Raw genomic sequence first — 14,508 nt, 5'->3', positions numbered from 1 at the left:
TCTATGCTCTTGTATATTTTTATTTTGTACATTTGTTCTTTTTCGTTATCACTGTGCACAGCATCCTTGGGTTTGGAAAGGCACTTTCTCATTAAACGTTATTGTTAATGCAATCAATTTGACTTAACAAAATCGACCGATATTGACTCAGTAAAAGGGAAGTCTCATTAAAAGAACATGTTTGTCTGCAGTGCAGACTGGAAGTGCCTACCCTGAATGTGTAGCTCGTTCTGGGTCTGGAGAGAGGTTCGAGAGGCAGGGCCTGCCCCCTGGGAGCACGAGGGCCTGAGTCTCCCTGCACTGCGCTGGACACTCTGCTGGACAAGTCCCTCCCTCTCCTCTAGAGTGGACAAGACGAGATTAGCGCTCCAGCTGGAGCAGGAACAGGTAACAGTATCTGCAGGATTACTCTTAATCTCGTGCCAGTATAGGAAAGCTTTGTTTTACACACAGCCACGTGTTCATACACTGTACAGCACTGTGCATACAGTATCTACAGTACATACACACACATTTATTAGTCCAACCTGCAGGTGTCTGGAAGCAGGCACTGAAGGACTCTGCTCTGGCACTTCGGAATGAATGGGTGGAAATTTCCTGTTCCGCCTGGCACATTCGGGTGACAAGGACAACCCCTCCGGGAGGGCGCACCTGGAACGGTGAGGTCGAACACTTATTAGTCGTGTCACGGGCGGTTTCTGGAGCAGCCCAAGACGTGCACTAAGCAACATTCTGGGAAGAAGTGAAAAGGGTGCGAGGACTGCGAGGTGTTTGTTGAGGAACCTGCTTACAGCTTAGTGCCCTTGAGGACCGCGCTTCTGCGGAAGCCCACCGAGTCTGGCGGGGGTCTAGGCAGCCTGCGCTGGGCTGCCGGCCCCCGCGAGCCCACGCACGGCGCTCTGGAGGGGGAGGGGACGGCGTGCCCGGTCTCTGCTGCCTGGCCCGTGCCGGCTGGGTCACGGTGCTCACACCTGCCGAGACGCACAGGTCGCGAGGGGCCTTGCTGCTTGATAAAGATCGATTCCTTTGACCTTCTCCGACAGCATAATTCCTCTGCCGCCATCATTGTCTCGTTTCTGTATAGCAGTGCGAGAGTATGCAGCCACATTACTATGATTATCACTATCATTTATTACACTTTTGCAATCATTTTTATTTTTTTAGTTGTAACTCTGTAACGCTGGGATGCTACTCGCTGAAGAGTGGAATTGACACGGTCTTTATAATTTAATTGCAAGAATCTTTACTACAGTATTTTACTGAATTTCCAGTTTTGCCTCAGAGCCTGTACAGTCAGACAGATTAGCTACCGGAAGGGGTATTGATTTAAGTTCCTGTTAATTGAGGAAGGAAGTGGCAGTGGGTGAGGTATTTTATTTTTATACATACTATAATTTTGTCTAGTTTTACTTTTTGGATTTAGCACCAAACTACCTTTTGGAAGAGCCACCAACAATGGAAATGTTTTTCTACTGTAAAATCTTCATACTCTAAAAGGATCATACTGTTAGATTGTTATTTTCTAGTGACCCAACTTACTGTGTCTTCTCCCCCAATCCAGGGTGCCTGTGTTGGAGAGGTTTGGCTTGAATGGTCATAACTCCATTCAAATTCCTTTTTAAGGCACTTGGGATGCGAGGGGCCTATTAGAGCAGAAACAGAGCAAAGATGAAAGAGGTCTCTTCAAAATAAAAGAGTGATATTGATGTTAAAGGCTGGTGAGATTGCTGCAAAGCAGGCGTTTTTTTAGATCAGCTGCGCCAAAGAATAAGCTAAAAGACTCTTATATTTATTGTTTCAGTTGTTTAGCTATTTCTTTAGGTTCTTCTTTTTAAGAATCCTTACCTGCGTTGAGCAGGTGTGCATACTCCTTGTCTCCGAGCCCCTGGAGGGAGAAACACTGAAAGCCTTCACCGGAGTGCGGAACACAGACTCGGAGAAGTCTCTGTCACAGTGCTGCAAGCCGGCTGTCTCCATGACCTTCCCTGCAAGGGCTGGACAGTGGAAATGAGGAGAGGGTAGAAAAGCCGTAACCATACAGGTTATTGACACCTGAACAGGATGGCATGGAGGTCCCATAAATTAAGATGAACATAATCCCAAAACGAACTAAATGGCAATTGTGTATTTCAGCATTTGTTTTTAAAAAAAAAGAAACTCGGTAGTTGCAAATTATGATCAACACTGGTGACCTCTTAAAATGTTAAACAGAAGTTCTTTTAATAAATCAGTCAGGGCTTCTCCAGTTTCCTTCAGTAAAATCCTGCATTGCAGAATTCACTCTTCATTTTCAAAAGGTACTGTAAGTACAAAAAATGTTTAAACATTAAAAGCTCTAAGTGGGAACAAGCATGATATATGAATGCAGATTTACTAAAAATATTTTTTGTTTCAGTTCCTGTAAACCACTAGCAAAAATGGGGACAAAGCATTCAGTGGAGTAATACTGACTATTTTGAAAGTCAGACTGGATCTTTTGCCCATGTTTACTTGAACTTAATTTGCACTGATGAGCCTCAGATGTGTATCAATATATTCATACAGGTTGGACATGGAAGTAGATTAATCCGAAACTGGATGTTCTTGTAAAGAATGCCTTCCTATTATTGTATTACACATATTTCTTAACTTGTCCTCTTCCTTCTGTATTACTGTATACATAATTTATCAGACATACAGGAAACTACAACCTAAAATTCCATTAATCATTCTTTAAGCTGTAAATCTATGTCCAGATAAATACCTGTGAGATCACTCTCCCAATGTTTCTGTATGAGCTCCATTACAAAGTGCACAACATCTTTCCAGACTTCATCAAACAGCTCTCCAATCACTCCATCCTTAATGCAAGCATGGGGAGAAACTGGAGGGACACCACTGTTAATCTTCAAAGCTTTCCTGAATTCCCAACCATCTTCTTCCCTAGAAGTAAAGAGCAATTTGATGGTATCGGGTCAAAATCTCATATGTTTCTAATGGTTCATAGCAAGATGGGAAAACAGTTCATAGTGCTGTAAATACAATAGTGACTGATATTGCAAACATATTTAGTATGATATTGTACATATATAAAGTATGTGTGTATGTGCCTGTGCATTGTGGAATGCAAAATTCATTGTAACACAATACTTGGGATAATGTGATGTAAGATGCTCCAGTGTGGTTTGACTAATAAACTTGCACAAAGCATAAGATTAGCTCTATGGTCCAGAAAGCACCAGACTAAGCTGGCCATTAGCCATTGGTCACCGGGATCCCCAAGAGCCAGGGCACAATTAGCTGGTTGGGTTAGATACATCATCGTCGGCGCCACTTCTGATTACTGCTGTACGTACGCAAACTTGCAATCCTCCAAGTGAGAGGTGGCCCACTGCACAAGTCCGCACCCACTGTTTTTTGTGACTTCATCAGGGCCGGATTTTGGTGTTCGTATTCCCTAGGCACTTTTATTCCGAAATGTGCAAAAAGAGGGGTAAACGCCAATTGAATGACGTCGACGGACATGATGCAATTTAAGCTGTTCTAATGCTAAAGCATGCGATTGGTGGAGTGAGTTGAGCGACCATCACTTCGATACTTCTAGTTTCTAGAACGGCTGCTAGATAGCGCATGATTATTGATTTGGAGCATCTAGAGTTAATCGCAAGCATGTTGTTTCAGCTTGTTTTTCGTTAGTCACTAGTGTTTCCCTCCTTCATAGGCCCCAAAAATTGCTCTAGGCCCTAGGGACTGTGCCTACAGTGCCTAATGGGAAATCCATGAGTATGAAGCTACAAACAACTATCTTACACTTCTTTCAAGTCGTAGGCGAAGAACTCCTCTATTTGTCCTTCTGCTTCATAAGTCTCTTCCTCAAGGAAGGCGTAAGGAGAAGGCTCTGAAGGACTCCGTCTGCAGCCCAGCGTACCATGTAGTGGTGAAGTAACAGGAACCAGCTTCCTCCCCACAACAGACATACTAGGGAGAAAAGACAGGAAAGAGGATTTTCTCCAGAGTGAGTGTATTTCCTAAACATATCTGAGTTACTGGAAAAAACTGGGATATAGTCATGGGATCACTTGGATCTGTAGCAGTGGGTTTGCCGCAGGACTCTTCCTGTCCACTCTAGCAAATCGGTCTCTAGTTCTGCTACAGAACAGGCACCGAGCCTTCAGCCAGCTCAGCTCAAGCAAACACTATTTTCAATACTAATTGTTAAAGATGATACTATATGAATATTTCAACATTATTTATAGGCAAGGTAATACTGATAAATATTGTATAACTTTATCTCTCACATCCTCCAAAAAAGCCAGCAGCATACACACCGTACTACATAATATTATGTCATGTGAATAACATGAAATTCGATATTTTGTAACACAACTCCAGCAACAGGACATACTGTAGAAGCAATCTGTTCACAGAACATGAAGCCTTTAAAAATATAAGGCCTCTTTGTAAATTATCATAAGCCATCGTCCTTGCAGTTCCCCGAGGAAAGGCCTGGTGGTTTTTAACCTCTCGCTGACCCCAGCACTCGCCCTGGATCTTCCTCTGACAGAACCGCTCCGCTACCTCTCCGCATACATGTAACCAGTGCATATAGAGGCGAGAAGGATGCTTAGACTGGAGGATAAAACAGTGCAGCCGAGTAAAACAATTGACTTCAATAAGGCAAGAAACACCACTTTCTCTTACTTTAAGCGATCTGTGAATAAGCATCAAATGCATTTTCAGCAACGGTAACAAAACACAGGGCCTTACTCTTTGTTTTCTGCCATGGTGTCCTGGCAAGGGTGCAAGAGTGCACTCTCGGGAATAGAAGCTCTTCTCTGAAAGAGCCGAAATCCTTCGTCTTTGGGCTCTGCTATCTGACTTCCCAATATCCTGTATGCAGCCAGCAAAAAGAGGCATGAAAGCAAGGTGTTAAAAACAAACTGGTCTTCTGTTGCATGTTTCTGAGTTACAGCACGAGACAGACTGACACTCTGCATGCTAATAAGTCCCTAGAAATAATAAATGGACTTTAGATGGACTTGGAAGTGATATCAAAGTTCTTAAAGACTGTCGAATGAAGTCAAATGAAAGTACCACAGTACTAAATACGGAACGGTTGACCAAGCTAAAAATGTCATTAACTATACACGACAGTGTCAAGAAGTTCAGTTTCGATACACACAGGATGGGGGGCCATGAGGGCCAAGATTTTGGTGTTGCGGACTTGCCCCACAGCTTGCGAGGGACCACGTTTCAAATCCCAGGCCTGACGGCACACACCACCCAAGAACGAGCGGCCACAGGAGTCCCTGAGCGGGTTCCACGGCCACCGTACCTAAGATGGGGTGAGTTTTGGTTCCACTCTCCGCACTCGGCTCGCAAGCCCCGCGTTCTGGCGTCGACCTTGCCTTCGTACAGCATCTCATCGATGTCCCAGAACAGCTGACAGACCCGCTGGGTGTTGACTCTGTCAAACTCCTGGAAGACACGAGCTCCAGTAAAAAGCCGAGCCGAGGAGAGCATCGGTGTAAACTAGGCTGTTTGAATTGTTCGCCCGCTGCACGTACATCGTCTCTCCAGGAGAAGACCGAGCTCTGTTCTGTTGAGAGTCCTGTTGCATAGCTCTGGATCCCCGACCACGAGTTATTGGGAGTCGTCGGTGTTGTCTGACCACTGGATGACTGGGACAAAGTGCGGATACTGACGGAACAAGCACAGGAGCAATTAATTGAAAGAATAGATGTCCTAGCTAATGTCTTCTCATGATATGAACAAAGTCGTTTGCATTCAAATTACCTAACATTAAGTAACTCATACTTCAGATTTTGACACTTTGTTTTTTGATATACTAGAAAGTAAAAGTTAATCTCCACTTACTCCTTCTACAGCCTACGAACTGACACAGTGGCTCACTGTAATAGATTCATCTTCAAAAACATTGTAAATTTTTATTACTAAGTAATAATAAATGCTATCATCCAATCCAATTCTGCAGCTGGCTCTTCAGTAAGAAAAAGCAGAATGTGAGACTTCACAGGTTTTACGGTTTAAGCCAAAATCTGTTTCCACCATATTGATTTCTTGCCAATTGAAATGAAGAGAGTGAGACTCTGCTGTCCCCACATAGTCTCTCTCTCTTTCGTCTCCTCATCTCCTCTTGGGGCACCGATGTGAGCTCTGTGCACTCTCACCTGTTCTGCCAGTCTAACTGATTGAATTACTGTATCATCTACCTCTAGCTTCCTGGACAGGATTAAACTACACGATCTCACAATTTCACACACACTTGACTATCCTTACTGCATGAAGACTAACGCCACCCAGGAATTAGATGCACTGGGGGATGTTGATTTGAGTGCTTATGTATAGTGAGATTTGGCTTAATTAATAGATATAATGAGATGTGGCTTAGCATCAGTCCATACGACAGGGAAGCCAGGATTCCCAAACGAATCAAACAGGACACAAAATTCATCAATTCAGAAATGGAAAGATGAGGAAACCTTATGGCCTTGGGTTGCATGGTCTGACTGGTTGTACTCCTGTGGAGGATTAGATGGAAAGTCAATTCTCATTTTAGGCAGTCAGAATTGGTTCTGATGGACAGTACACATTAATGCCACCCATGCCCGAAACAAAGCTGCTTCGTCAATCCTAAATGACTGGCCAGAGAATTGTTGTGCGGAGAATGTGGATTTTGGAGAACAATACCCTGTTTGGTGATATGGATGTCCGCAGAGCTGTCTGAATGAATGGGAATGGATATTTGTTGCCAATTGTAGCCCCAAAGAGAGCCATGGCAGTTGCGTGGAATTTGAATATGTTGAGCAATACTCAGAAGATGAGAGAGGACTGCCAGAGCGCTACGAGCCAATGAGTTTGAGAACATGATAACGGCATCCAAGGCCAGTGGGAGGGTCTGTGCCTACAATGGCTGAAGGCTTCTGGGAGACGACAGGAACTCATTATAAAAGTGGGGCCGTCCCAGTCGAGGATCTGCCATGCAGGTCAAGGTGGGGTGAGGGTCATGGGGTAACGGGAGGAGGAGACTGATCAGCCGAGGTAAGACAAGACCTGAGACGAATGCCCGACCTCGTGGGATGATTCATATTACTATTAGCATAGCTGAGGTAATTGGGCAACGACGAGTGCTTGGACGTGAACCTGGAAGGCGGAAAACGTAACCGATCATCGGTTGCCTTGACCGTGGCAACAAGCACCACCCAGGCTTTGAAAAAGGAAATCAAAGTGAGTGATGTTCCCTGGGGGGTGTGCTGGGCAAATCCTCAGGAAGATGAAGGAGAAAGAGGGGTTCAGAATTATTTAAAAGGATCCAGCAGAGTGCTTCAACTAGGGTGTTAAATGTTTTGTTTTGAGCTCCTCCTTCAGCCCAAGGTTAAGTGATCTACGTACATTTCTGCAAACCTGTTCATTTATTCCGTTGCTTGTGAGGAGTCCGCTGCAGTTCAGCTAGTCTCCGAGAACAGAAAGGGCAGCAGTGGAAGACAGGGAGGAGATGAGTCAGGAGCTGTGGCCCAGCAGCAGTAAAAAGCAGGTAAGAATAAAATTGCTGGGAACAGGGTCCAAGCATAAGATGAACGTGAAGAGAGAGGTTTATGTATGTTATATATGTAGTTGTCAAGAACTAACATCAGGAAGACTTATGATGTATAATTGCAAGGGTGAACATGAATTGGTTGTCATTATCCCTCTGAAACATTCGTTCACTCTTGACCTCTTTACACTGCATGTTTTTCTACACTTAAAACTAAACATTTTTATGCAGCATTTTTATTACCACCACATCTTAAGAGATTTGCCAAAGTAGGCGTGAATACCTGTGGTAACTCTCGATGGCTCCAACGACACTCTTGGTGATGTGAACGGGGAGACAGCTAATGTTCTTCTCAGGATAACTTGGCCCAGGAATTTCCTTTGATAGTTTTTTTCTGAAATAAGAATACAAATAGCAGAGACACAAGATTTGTTAGACTAGTTTTTTTTTCAGATTTAATTCTCAATGTTAAGAGGTGTAGTGATTCCAGTGTTCCATCAGGTACAAGCAGCCTCAGCATTCATTTCAGATAGACTATCGTACAAGCCTCAGTGTTTGATCAGGATAGGCCATCGTTACGAGGCTCAGCATTCATTTGGGATAAGCCATAGTACAAGCCTCAGAGTTCAGTCAGAACAGACTATCGGACAAGCCTCAGCATTCAGGCGGGATAACTCATAGTACAAGTCTCAGCAATAGGTCAGGATAGTCCACCTATCAAATCTCAGTGTTCAAACCTCAGGATAGGCTATCCTACGTGCCTCAGCTTTTAATCAGGATAGGCTATCGTATGTGCCTGCCTCATTATTCAGTTGGGATAGGCTATTGTACAAACCTCACCATTAGGTCAGGTTAGTCCACCTTTCAAGCCTCAGTATTCGATAGGGATAGGCTATCATACGAGTCTCAGCTTTCGATCAGGATAGGCTATTGTACAAGCCTCAGCACTGAAATAGGTTGGGTTGAAATGTCATACGAGCCTAATGACGCCATTTTAACCATGTAAATTTCCACCTTAATTCAACTGGTGATGTGGGACCCTTCCTATATGCAGTATAAAGGACTGTGGAATAATTTGTGGTGAAATGTGCTATATAAATGCAAGGAATTTGTGTTGTAGCAAACAGGCATACAAATATACTGGTATTGAATTCTTCAAAAACTGCTCCAGGGGCGCCGTACAATGGCAGACCCTGCGCTCTGACCCCAAGCTTCTCTCCCTGTCTGTGTGTCTGTGTCTCCATGGAGAAAAGCTGGGGTATGCGAAAAGACGAATTCCTAATGCAGGAAATTGTATATGGCTAATAAAGAAACATTATTATTATTATTATTATTATTATTATTATTATTATTATTATTATTATTATTATTATTATTATTATTATTATTAACCTGATTCAAATACCTCACATGAGAAGGTTGCACTTTCAGTTGTTTTATTGTACCTTTTTTATCTAATCTTTTTTTTCGCTACACTTGCATGCAATGTACTGTAGTCTTTGTTTACCCGTCGCATGAATGGCACACCCATCCATCTCCTAACCACTTCTATCCACATACAGGGTTGCGGGGGAGCCAGAGCTTATCCCAGCAAGAATGGGTGCAAGGCAGGATACACCCTGGACAGGACACCAGTCCCTCTAAGGGCACAAGGCAGGATACACCCTGGACAGGACGCCAGTCCACAACAGAGCACAAACACACGCTCACTCACAACCATTAAAAACCTCTTTCTTAAAATCATGGACCTTATGTGTGGAGCTGCAGTATATATAAATATTTGTCTAAAGACTGCTCATTGTACAGTGTTTAATATACCTAACCTATTCTGAAATACGAACTACTGCACTTCAGAAAATGCTGTTAGTAAAGGTTTGCAAGTGGTTGAATTCTCAGAAAGGAGCAAAGTCAACAGTGCAGCTTGGATTTCAATAGCTGGTTAACCCTGTGAAACACAGCTGTGTCTATCTTTGCTGAAAAAAGCTGCACATCAATTCAAACAGCCTATCCCACTTGTGTAGTCCTTTTCAGTTCTTCTCTTGCCATTTACACTATTCATTTACATCCAATTACATCCTACAAATTTCAAATCAATGACTGATTCTTGTGAAACATCACACTGATTCAACTACAGATTAAAAAAAGATTACACAGAAACGTGTACATATGGTGTATATGAGCATGTTGCAAGCTTTTTTACATTAATTGAAGGCATGCACTTTTGTACCTTTCCACTGCTATGTTATCCCTTGCTCTCTTGCTACATTTGTGCCTTTAACCTTTTATATTTAGTTATAGAAACCAGCAGTACATTTCACACTCGGGTAAAATGATATGAAAGCAACACACAGGTGGTATTAGGGTTTCAAAAAACCACATGCAATAGATATTATGGTCATGATTAAGATTCAGATTTTTAAAGCTGGACATTACATTCTACTAAAATTGGATAGTGAAATGTGTGTTAATACGAGTTGACTTTTTTTAGTCTCGAAAGATTCTTTCCCAAAAGTGAAAGTACCGTGAAGTTCTTACAAGGCTGAAACAAATGAAGAGGTTAAAATTGGGATGATCTCCTGTGTTGCTCTGTCAAAGTGCTTCAGACAAGGATTCTTCTTCTAGTTAAACGAAAACATTCTGTAAATCTGTATGAACACACCCTTTTTATCTCTGTTAATGTTGTTTTACAAATATCTTGTGTGACTCTGAATATTCTCGCACAATTATAGTGCTACTGGTATAGAAACACCAAAAATAACAGCAAATCCCAAACAGCAATAGTGCCTGAGGTACAGAAATTCATCTTAGGCACAACATAATAAAGACTGCAAACAATTCAGCCCATTTGCTTTGAAAGTATAAAGCTTTCTTTCTGAAAGAAGCCCGGGTATCAGGTTCAACAACATGACTGGGCAGCTTCCATATTTCTACCACTTGTGGGTAAAAAAGTGGCCCCTGCTCTCCGTTTTAAATTCTCCATCATTTCCAGCTGTGCCCTCTGGTTCTGGTGTTTCACTGTTGAATCTGGGTGGACTTCATCAGTGCCTTTGAAAACGTCAAGCAGGTCTCCTTTTAGTCTTCTCTGATCACTGAAAGGTTAAAGACTGAAGACTAAAAAGTTCCCTTCTGAAGTCTGTCGGTGTAGGACTTTCTGTTAAACCTGGCAATGTGTCTGGTTGTTTATCTAACAACAGAAACTAAAGGGAACTGCTGAGATTAACACCAGCAGAACGCTGTGCTGCTCATTTAGCCCGGCTACCATTACCCCTCTACAGGCTAAATGCTCTTTAAGCAAAAAGTGATATTTAACTGGAAATTTACACAATGAACTGCCTAAGTGCACAAACTGTTATTCCTGCCAAATGTCGATTTTCACTCACTCAATGAAAATGCTCCACCTGGCTCTTACGCCATGAATAATTCAAACATTACAAGGCAGGAGCACAATTAAGTGCAGATGATGAATAATGTAAATAACAACACCTGCGACTGTTGAAAAGTTCTGGGAAGCAGCCAGTGTTTTCTGGACCTATGCACCTATTTTTGGACATTTAGATAATAATAATAATTGTTTACACTTATATAGAGCTTTTCTGGACACTCCATTCAAAGTGCTTTACAGGTAATGGGGATCCCCTCCACCACCACCAGTGTGCAGCCCCACCTGGATGATGCGACGGCAGCCATAGTGCGCCAGAACGCTCACCACACATCAGCTATCAGTGGGGAGGAGAGAAGAATAATGAAGCCAGTTCAGAGATGGGGGTTATTAGGAGGCCATGATTGTGAAGGGCCAATGGGAAATTTGGCCAGGACACCGGGGTTACACCCCTACTCTTTTTGAGAAACGCCCTAGGATTTTTAATGACCACAGAGAGTCAGGACCTCGGTTTTATGTCTAATCCGAAGGACGGCGCCTATTTGTCAGCCAATGCATACATAAAGTAGTTGAAAATTAATCACAGCCTGGTAAGAATACGTTAGGAGTTTTCAGATCATTTTTTAAAATATTTTTTAAAATATGTTAAAAAAATAACTTTAAAAGAAATAACCAGGGATAAACTACAAAGACTTGTTGAAAAGAAACTCAAAGTGCAATTCATTCACCTCTGAGTGGAGAAATTATCTCGAACTGGTCCAGTAAAATGCCCATCTGTATAAATAGGTACAGATATGAGATCCCTTGAATAAAAGCTTCAGTAAGTAAAAGCCTACTGACAATAATCACATTGATGAATGTGCAACAGATGCCACATTAAGGTGATTAAAAGTCAAAGGAGTAATACTTGCGTGATACGTTTAAAATTCAAGAAAAATCTTCCACAGAGAACCTCAGAGCAAATAATATTAACTGGGAAGAAAGAGACGAATACGATCTTCAGTCATGTACGTTTGGGGTACAGGGGGCCAGTCCCGCCGTCCCAGAATCAAAGCCACTCACCCGATGACAACGAGCCCAAGGTCCGCGTGGCCCTCCCCTGCCCCGGTACCGTCGCTGTGAGGCAGCCGGACATGAGGAGCGAGGCAGGACACCAGGCTGGTGGCGGCGAGACGCATCGGGGCAGAGGGTCCAGGAGAGGCTAGGGGCCCCTCTCGGTCATTCGCCCCGCTGCCCGGCACCGCAGCGCCCTACACACCACTGCCATTCCACGCTCACCAGCAGTCAGCTGGCCTGAGCAGAGGCCCTGCAGGACGGGCCTGTGGATTCCCTCTGAGAGACCTGAAGACACGGAGCGGCTGCGGGGGGGGGAGTCGGCAGCGGACAGCTCATCACCTCCAGTTCTCGGAGATCCCTGCGACTGCGGTCTGCGTTAGCTCCTGAGGGCGGCCCCGCTGCGCTCCAGCATCTGCAGCTGGGAGCCAGCCCACTGTGACTCACTGGACTGGTGCTTGGACTACGCCACAGCGCATGAGGTAGGGTTTCAGTACCATCCTGGGAGCCTGTCTCCACCCACCAACCTAAAATGTCCACACCAAAGCAACAGCTGAGCTGGCAGAAGCTGCTGTGACCTGCTCATCTGTGAAAGCGGAATGCTGAACAGCATAAGCAGGAAGGGATTCTCGACACCACGGACCAGGAAGCAATTACAGGTGGAACTGAAAAAGCATGAAAAAACAACCCTTCTCTCGGTGTAAGATCCAATTAGCTTATGTCCATGTTTGATCGGCTTTTCTCCTCAGGTAACAATCAAAGGGCAGCGAGGAGTGTTGTTTTCGCTACAGTAATTATATTTCAGACGGCTCTTTGGATGCCCGTAGGGAAACACTGGACTCGAATTCAGCCTCGGCTCTGCTCATTACATGCAGTGAACAGCTGAAAAGGAAAATACGATTGTGAGGATTTTGGAGTTCTGGTTGCTGTTTGCCATTGTGGGCTTGTACCAATTGCTGTATCTCCTTTTCTCCTTCGGGAGTGGAAGTCTCCTGTGGGCATCTGTGCATCAGGAGCGTCTGTGTGGCAGTGCTCACAACACTGTGCACCTGTGTGTGTGTGTGGTGCTTCCAGTGTTTTTCCTACAGCATCTGTGTGAAGCGTTCCCTCTCTCTCAGGTCACGATTGTAAAAGATATTGATTTACAAGTTCATTTTCCTGCAATGAATAGAATATATTATTCAAAACCCTTGCTCTTTTAGATGTCAATAAAATATATATATTAAAATAAATGATGTTCATGTAGTTAATTAAACTACATAAAAATGTGTACGCCTTTTTAAATGCACATTTTCTGAGCATTCCTTTTATTTCTCCTTTTTTAACAACCAAATAAGAACTGTAATAGCCCTCTATATTTATTAACAATGTTTGCATATGATCTAGTCCAAGGAAGCTGAGAAAGATCGCCTCTCTGCCGTAAGAATGATGTCAGTCTCAAAGGAACAGAAATCCAATGGGGGTCAATACCTTGTTTTTCTCTTTATATCTATATATCAGCCCTATAGAAAAGAAGCTACTGAGTGGCTACCAACTGAGAATATCACGATTAGAGGCTGCTGAGCCAGGCGAATTGACAACTCGTCCCTTCTCCAAAGCCCAGGAGACACATCTCCCCACACGGTGAAGTAAGAGACTGTAGGGATATTTATGAGCTCATTTCACCTCATACTTCCAGGTTGTGTTAAGCAGCAACACTTGATGGTATCCTTTAATATCATATTATGAGTTTCACAGATCTGCTAAGCTTTTCAAGGCACTTAATAGCAGCATAGAGATTTTATCTGATCATTATGACTTTGCTCTGTAAGGACAGTAAACTACCTTTGAGAGAGCAAAAGATCTGTTTGAATATCCCCGCAATATAACAATAAAATAGCCCCCAAACAACGATGAAAATGAACAGCTTCTTCAACATTTAAAATAAAGTTAAAATGTATAATAAAAAATAAAACTACTGGTTTCTATTTGGCTATTCTATTATATTCTAACCAAGTTCTATTGGTTAGAATATAACATATCAAAACTAATGGTCAGTAATCTTTGACAAAGGATGCAAATTGTACCTCATCTAATCACTGTGATATTGTGATTTAAAGCAATGATGAAAAAGTCACACAATCAATTAAAACCATAAAAGTTTAGCACAAATGACATTCCATATCAATACAGATACAAATGATATTTCCATATTTTCGAATCATTTTAATGCTTTTCATTTCCAGTCTCATTGTCCTGACCTACTTATCATCCTCAGGCACGGCACTGGTAATGTCAAAACAACAACATAACCATACTATCGGACAGGGAATATATACTATAGAGCATAAAGATATCTCAAGGCCAGTTAATCTGTCACCAGGTAGTTGTTATCTGCGAGTCTCCACAAGTAGGCCAGTTGATTTTATGACTTCATAAAGTCACTGTTTTTAAAAGACTTCTCATTACTGTTAAAAAATAGACACCAGCACGGTTTTATCTTTGTACCTCTGTACATCACTAACCATAAATATAAAAAAACTTCACTGTCTCTAAGTTAATT

General features: G+C 42.8%; 1 protein-coding gene across 1 annotated transcript; it reads right to left on the bottom strand.

Annotated features, from left to right (window-relative positions):
- Positions 1-113: 113 nt before the first annotated feature.
- Positions 114-12,091, bottom strand: fam149a (family with sequence similarity 149 member A). The gene is made up of 13 exons (XM_069194293.1): positions 11,976-12,091; positions 7,818-7,928; positions 5,547-5,679; positions 5,315-5,457; positions 4,747-4,869; positions 3,790-3,957; positions 2,744-2,922; positions 1,846-1,994; positions 1,540-1,643; positions 792-1,076; positions 528-651; positions 212-340; positions 114-122 (listed from the first exon to the last, which is right to left on the bottom strand). Exons 1-13 carry the CDS (start codon positions 12,089-12,091, stop codon positions 114-116), a joined length of 1,773 nt encoding a protein of 590 aa, XP_069050394.1.
- Between the last annotated feature and the right edge of the window lie 2,417 nt (positions 12,092-14,508).

This window comes from Lepisosteus oculatus, chromosome 1 (assembly GCF_040954835.1).
Source record: "Lepisosteus oculatus isolate fLepOcu1 chromosome 1, fLepOcu1.hap2, whole genome shotgun sequence".
In the NCBI taxonomy this organism is placed as follows: domain Eukaryota; kingdom Metazoa; phylum Chordata; class Actinopteri; order Semionotiformes; family Lepisosteidae; genus Lepisosteus; species Lepisosteus oculatus.
Note: the sequence above shows the minus strand (reverse complement) of the source record. Positions and strands in the feature narration are given on the sequence as shown.

Excerpts from the sequence above, each read along its gene's own strand:
- fam149a (XM_069194293.1), bottom strand. The coding sequence starts at position 12,091 with ATGCGTCTCGCCGCCACCAGCCTGGTGTCCTGCCTCGCTCCTCATGTC. Across the intron at positions 4,870-5,314 it reads CAAAACTCACCCCATCTTAG|GATATTGGGAAGTCAGATAG; the intron begins GTACGGTGGCCG and ends GGCTGCATACAG. Across the intron at positions 1,995-2,743 it reads TTGGGAGAGTGATCTCACAG|CCCTTGCAGGGAAGGTCATG; the intron begins GTATTTATCTGG and ends TCCACTGTCCAG.